The sequence below is a fragment of the Beta vulgaris genome, chromosome 7 (genome assembly GCF_026745355.1).
Source record: "Beta vulgaris subsp. vulgaris cultivar EL10 chromosome 7, EL10.2, whole genome shotgun sequence".
Classification (NCBI taxonomy): Eukaryota; Viridiplantae; Streptophyta; class Magnoliopsida; order Caryophyllales; family Amaranthaceae; genus Beta; species Beta vulgaris.
In genome coordinates this window covers 40056463-40063373 of record NC_079208.1, presented here as the reverse complement: position 1 = coordinate 40063373, position 6911 = coordinate 40056463, and the positions used below count along the sequence as shown (strand labels likewise).

The window sequence follows — 6911 nt, the reverse complement described above, 5'->3', positions numbered from 1 at the left end:
ATGATGAAGGTTCTTCAGGAACTGGTTGAAGATATCGGGAATAGGATGAATTTTGATCCTCAAGTGTGTTGGAATAAGGAGATGTCCCCAATCCCCAAGTCCCAGTATCTTCATTCTCATTATGTTGCCCTTCTGCAGCAGCTCCATATAGCTCAGAACTACTGACGGGATCTTTAAATTTGACCTGCCTATTATGTGTAATCTGCATTTCCTCATGGCTGACAGGAGCTTGTGTTGGTGCATCATGGACATCTAAATCCCTGAGATCAAATGACAGCTATATGATTACCGCAACAATGTAAGTAGGTAAGAGGTAACGTGATCACTAACCTAGAAGTATCAAAAAGAAACTGTAAGATATTCACAAAACATAAGCTCAAAACTAAAAACACATATTGCACCAACATATTACAATATGTGTATGCAACTATAGGTCATTGGCAGCTATAGATAGCTTCTACCAATAGAAAAATGGTCCCCTTTTCTTCTTCACAGTGGATTGTGGTTGAAGTTTCTCTGTCCAGAAAGCTGTCAAAATTCATAGAATAACTATAAGAAAACATGAACCCCCTAAATCAGCTCAGCGATATGATACATAGCACTCAAGTATATCCAAAATTATGAAACATAAAACTTTTGGTGTCCAACTACTATAAAGCTGCATTTTCCATTTACCCCTTTTTTTCTTCTTAATTTGATAGGGTAAGTAAGGAAGACTACAACTACTTTGCGCATATGAGCAAACAATCCACACAACCTATCAGGCATCAATTAAATGGTTCTTAGTTTCTAAAGGGAATTCTAATCCTGAAGTTCATTCTTCCAAAGGAGTAGAATATTGTCCAATTTCTAGATATAAAATCAAAGATATTGGAAGATTACAAAGCAATAGTTTCAGCAAATAGCCCAGTTTAATGGATTACTCTTCCGGCGAATGAGAAGGAAGGTTCAGATCTATGCAGCCTTATCCGAACCAAAATATTCCCTCAAAAAAAAGTAGCTAAGTTGAGTGTTCTAAAATCTGTATAAAAGAGCAGGTTTCCTAAACAATGATACTATTAACAGAATACCAACTCTTTAAAAAGGCAATGCAGCAGCTAACAGAAATATAGCAAAGAGTAAAACTGGACGATAATCAATATTTGCATCTGGAAGTGCAAGGTGGATATTCCTTAAGAAGCAAACACATGAAAAGAGTTCTCGCAGATACTTCCTAGTACAAAGAAAAAAGGGATAAGAAGTGCCGCAAGGAACACCCCCAATACATAAAAAAATGTGCTCGAAAAATTGCAAAAAAATCTATCCTTTTTAGGAAACTCAAGAGAAATTAAAGCAATAGTTTTAAACATTACTTAATCTACATTCTTAAGCGTAGAGTCAAATTAAAGTCGCAAGTGGTCATGATTGAGAATTTGAGATAATGGTCTTGGAACCACTTTCGGGGGCAACAATGAAGTTTTGTGGATGTCAGTGTTCACAAATCTCGGCTGTATATCATAATTGCGAGACTTAAAAAAGCTCTAGGTTGCGGCACCGACAAGGAAATGCGGTCGGAATTCAGCACCCTGACGTAGACGCTGGGGTTATAGAAAGCAATATAAACACCAGAAAATTCACTTCATATACGACATTAATCTTCATCTATCTAGCACCTAAGTGTTTAACTTTGCAAAACCAAACACAAATGGAAATATTTTTTACTTCAGAGATTCCCTGAAATCGACCAACAAATTTTTCAAATGAAAACAGGACCCACCAACTTGAGAGATGGTTGTAATGTTCAGTGCAATCTTCATTTGAGCAGGCTCACCTACTAACTAGAGGTGAATACCTCCCCATATTATCTAACTCTGCATTCTGTAACACAGCAGTAGTTGCACCAGCTTGAGCAGCATGCTGCCCCCTAGAATTCCAATCTGCAGCAATCTGACCATCAGAGTTTGCCATGTTTGCAGGAGAATATGACGGACGAGGCACAAGTTCAAGCCCAACTTTTCTCTGACAAAAAATGCATAGAAATTAAGAAAAGCATGACGACACAATGAAATATGTGATATACAGACAGGTGATCATACTGAAGCAAATGCTGCATCACTGGGATCTTCAGGCGATTGTGCAGCAAAATTTGGGCTAGTTCCACCAGAACGCCATGGTGTCAGTTGATACTGAGACTCCTTTAACTTTGCCTGACAGCACAAGAAGACACAAAAGACCATCAGACAACCCTAATATATGTAATTAAACTAGGTACTAAAAATACTTCATAATACTATGAACTATGAAGTATAGCCTAACAGAAAAATGATGAGGCACACGGAAAATGGGGTAGATTTACCTCAGTGATATTTAATTTTTCATGCAGATGTCTAAATAAGATCTGCAGCAGCCAGTAAAGAAAGGCACTATCAGTATTGAGCAGAAGGAGACACCTTAAACCTACCTGCCAATCCAACACTCCACAAAACCCTTCAAGAGAAATTGAACAAAAAGGAACTACAGACACATGCGTACACACACAATCAAACTACATATAAGATAGTAACTTAATCACACGACCTTAAATTGGAAATTCCGATCAATTCTAACGCTTTGACAATTATCAAAGGGTATGAAAGATATGGCTTGCCCAGGGAAACAAAGATAGATACCACCAAAAAAAACAAGAGGTACAGGAAAAATCATGAAGGCGTTAAAGCATGTATAAAATTAACAGCCAGAAAAAAGGCAAGAGAGAGAGAGAGAGGTGATGCCCAACATGCAGCTGTACAACACTTTTGCCTCTCAATGAGTTTACATTCTAAAGGTTGATAAGAAAAAGAAAATTGCAAGTAGAGAAACTTAAATATCCTACCCTACATACCCACTCTTTTAACAATTCAGAATTTCAAGCTAATAGCTTATCACATATTGTTTGGACCAGTCAAAGGCATACTCCAAAGGATGTAAGTTCCATGCGGTTCTCTGTTCAGGCTCCAGTCATAAAGAGAAAAGGCTTGGGAAATCAAGCTACAATCTCTCTCTGCACACACTTTTGATATGGTAAACTTTCATCTTGTTTTTACTATAATTTTCTTTCAAGAAAACTTCAACTGGGGCCACGAAACATAGATGTTGAGTGGGAAATCATGTTTCCCTTCTGTCCCATATTACTTTGAGCACTAAAGTAAATGATTAAGTACTAGCATTGACAACAAACTTTACAATCTTTTTGATAAAAATAAACGATCGTAAATTTTGTTATTAATGCTAGTAGTAAAAGTAAATTTCAGTCGCAAAGTAAATGAAATTGCGTTAAACTAAAGAGACCGGGAACAAGTTTGCAAAGTTAATAAATTACGAAAATGCCATGACTGTTATGGAAAGCATCTATGGACCATTAATAATATGGGAAGCATCTATACAATTTAGGGCACGTATAGCCAAGTAAATCTAACACCAAAAAATTCCTAAAATTCAGCTGATATAAGCTACCATTAATAGGAAATGAAAATCAAGACAACTCTTACGAACCTTGATATTACTAACAATTGATTGGGCATCTGAAACCTGCGGCTGAAGAGAATATTCAGCAAGAAGAGGCAGCAAAGATGTTACAAAAGTTGTCCTCTCTTGCTGCACGTCCTGAAAAGGCAATGGCGTGTCAGGCCCACTATATGCAAATAGGACAATTTTAGCAAACCAATACAACTGATACACAAAGTGCGAGTATTCCATCTTCCAAGACTTACAATATATTTCAATCAAATAACAGTAGATCGACGTAATAAACACAGCAAATGGAAGGATCAAGCAAAAATATATTGCCATAAAAGCCAAAACATCAGAATTCATACATGAGACATATCTTAGATCTAAAGACAGCCACATGTGATCTTTATATTCAAGCATGGATCAAAATTTATCAGCTATCAGGAAAAAAAGAGAGTATATTTCAAACAATGACTTTACCTGTAAAGCATAACTTAGGCGTACATTCTCTTCTATTATATCTTGCCTATAAGAAAGAGCTTTAGATGCTGCATCAACTAGATCTTGCTGCTGCTGATCAAATGCCTACATTTAAGAAGAACTTGTGGCCTTCAGTCATATCCACCCAGAAGGACCTTTTATGACCAGAAGGCCCACAAAGTGGCATATTTAGATCAAAAACTGTCACAGATAAAGTTTGTACCATTCGCATATGAGCAATGCGTTTATCTAGAACATATTTTTCATTGCGAATTTGGGCTTCCTACAGCAGTAAAACGAATAGATCAATACAAGAATCACTGTACATTATATGGAAATAGATTTAATCAGTCCATAATCCAAAGCCGAGATACCTTTATGGAATAGTCATTTAGATGCTTCCGAAGCTGAATGATCTCCTCTTCACGCTCCCTAATCTTCAGGTTGAAACGATTTTGGCGTAAGTGCAACTCAATCTCATATGGATGACACTAGAAAGTAGGAAAGTAGTCAGAAAAGTGAAACCTGCTTCCAAAGGTTGTTATGATTATTTGATTCAGTGACTTGCATCAATCTTTGTACAGGACCATTGCTGGGATCATATTGTCCATCCTTTGAGAACCTTAAAAAAAGGAAGTAAACAGCAAAAGATTAAGAATCCCTCATTGGCTATCATACTGACTAAAACCCAAAAATCATAAGTTCAGCCTCGAAGCAAACATGAGAATATGAGATACCTGCCAGGAGAGTATAATGCGGGTGACGCGGGATGAGAGAAGGTAGCATTTTCTGCAGTCTGGCCACCTGGAAGTGTTTTTAAGTTCCCATTACTCCAAATCGTCTGCATTGTGCATTATATGTTGAAGAAGAGACAGTACCTGAAGTATCATATATTTGAGCCGCTTGATGGACCATATTAGTTCCCTGTCTATGTTCGTCGGACGAATTACCAGAGTAAAATATCTGAGCTATTGGCTTATCAAGTTTCTGCCAAAAGGAAAGAAGAGGGGACAAATGCAACTTATCAAATCCTTTCAGAAGAGGGAGGAAGATCACCTTGCATGTTTCAAAGGAAGATACACAGGAAGCCTGGGGACTGGGGAGCATAGACGTTAAGGAAAAAGAACGAAAGCAATATATTGACTTTAGAAATGCTAATAAAGTCGAAATGGATGTATGGTGAGTCTATAATCACAACATTACTTCAGAAACAATTTCTGCTTAGACATGTTAAAAAACTTAAAACAAAAGGCAATCCACAAAGAAAAAGGGACGAAATTCGCAGGTAACTATAACAAGCAAGATTAGGCTGCCGTTAATACTCACAAGATTTTCAAGTTCCTGATTTCTCTTCAGAAGCTCTGCCTTTAACCTATTATTCTCTTCATACTGTAAAACAAAGTCGTGTCAACTCAAGAAAACAGACATCGAAAAACTCACAGGTACCAAGCAAATTAACAGAGAAAGATATCCACACAGTTTATGGTTCATCTTGCAAATGACTATTAGCAAGTGTTAACAATCCATTAACAAAAACTACTAGTCAAGAAATATTAAATCATGAGTTCACTCCTTCTGTGAAATAAACTTGCCTAGAAGCAGATTCCAGGAATAGATTTTCTACAAAAACCAGGAAGGGAAAGCTGGAGGTCCAATGTTTACTCCCCTAAAGTTTACCCCCCACATAATTGAAGTTGGGTTAACTTGTGACCTTTTAACATAGACACATTCAATACCGAATGCAATGAAATGAACTTGCTAAAATGCCTATAACACAAAGCTCCCAATGAAGAGTATACATAATTGACAAAGCTTGATATGTTCCTCAAAGAACAGGCGGAAACAGAGTTTCTATTGTAAAATTATGAGAATTTAGCATTTGTTGTACAATCAAGACTTCCTATTCGCTTGTGTTTAATTGATTTAACAAACAATTGATCCTCTCCTCCTTTCTTCCTATCCTGAATCTTTTCTAAATTTTCTACCATGTATACCGGCATCCAACGAATAGGCCCAACAAGCACATTTCACAATTCTCATACTCCAATCATCACAATAAACATCTAACTAACAAACAAGTAAACAACCACCAAACTAGAGACTCCTAAAATGTTGAGCGTCAATTTTTTTCACGATACAGGCAAATATAGCAACAAAATCAAGTTCTTCGGTCCAAAAATCCAAAAAATACCCATTTCAACATTCATTTTGTAACAGAAAGAAACTCTGAACAAAGTTTACTACTCAATAATGAAATTCAGAAAATCAACAACAAAGAGACGAGAGAGAATGGAAAAACGAACCTGTTCGCGAATGGTGTCCTCAGCAACTTCGACTGCTTTAATAACCTGAAGAAGACTATGATCTTTTGCGTTTTCTATACTTAATTCCCCAAATTTCTCCGACAATCCACCATTTTCCATGTTCAATCGAAATTTCTAGGGTTTCCAGTTCTTCGTAAGTTGTCCGAAAAAATCCAGCACCACAACAACAATAAAAAAAAAAATTAATTCAATGAAAACAATTACGAAATCAGCTGAATTTCGATGAAGAAATATGAATCTTCGCGAATGAAATTGAAATTAAGTCGATGAAGTGTTGTTGAGTGATGAATCCGCTCACTTTCTCTCTCTTTTTATGTTTGGTCTCCGCCTTTGCAGTTTGCAGCGTTGTTTCCAGCTCTCACTGATTTTTTTTTTGCTCTCAACTCTGATTTTTGATTTGTACTTGTCTATTTATGCAATGACCACTCAATATAATTCATTCACTTGTGCCTTTGCACGTGAGAGATGCCTAAGTGGCAAAGCATTTAAGCCAAAGAGATGCCTACGTGGCAAAGCATTTAAGCAAAAAAATAGTGAACTGAGGTTGGCTTGTTATCGTTTTCTGTTTTTAATTTTTTAACTTTTTTTTTGTCCAGATGATGTTTCGGATAAGTTACAATAAACAAATATGTTATTATT

General features: G+C 36.6%; 1 protein-coding gene across 9 annotated transcripts in view; it reads right to left on the bottom strand.

Annotated features, from left to right (window-relative positions):
* LOC104899425 (hypothetical protein) overlaps positions 1-6683 on the bottom strand; it is a 15870-nt gene extending 9187 nt beyond the window's left edge. For 3 of the 9 annotated variants that reach the window (XM_048648681.2, XM_048648683.2, XM_048648687.2), the window contains exons 1-13: positions 6252-6665; positions 5275-5337; positions 4827-4935; positions 4686-4752; positions 4474-4570; positions 4323-4385; positions 4172-4231; positions 3949-4053; positions 3511-3621; positions 2336-2440; positions 2076-2186; positions 1811-1998; positions 1-260 (exon numbers count right to left, since the gene is read on the bottom strand). The exon at positions 1-260 is cut by the window's left edge and continues 12 nt beyond it. In XM_048648681.2, coding sequence (XP_048504638.1) covers positions 1-260; positions 1811-1998; positions 2076-2186; positions 2336-2440; positions 3511-3621; positions 3949-4053; positions 4172-4231; positions 4323-4385; positions 4474-4570; positions 4686-4752; positions 4827-4935; positions 5275-5337; positions 6252-6371 — 1459 coding nt within the window. In that variant the 5' untranslated portion in view covers positions 6372-6665. Of the gene's footprint in view, positions 261-1810; positions 1999-2075; positions 2187-2335; positions 2441-3510; positions 3622-3948; positions 4054-4171; positions 4232-4322; positions 4386-4473; positions 4571-4685; positions 4753-4826; positions 4936-5274; positions 5338-6251 lie in introns of all 9 variants that reach the window. The other 6 variants (XM_010686615.4, XM_048648685.2, XM_048648682.2 and 3 more) reach the window with 5 other exon arrangements.
* Positions 6684-6911: the final 228 nt, after the last annotated feature.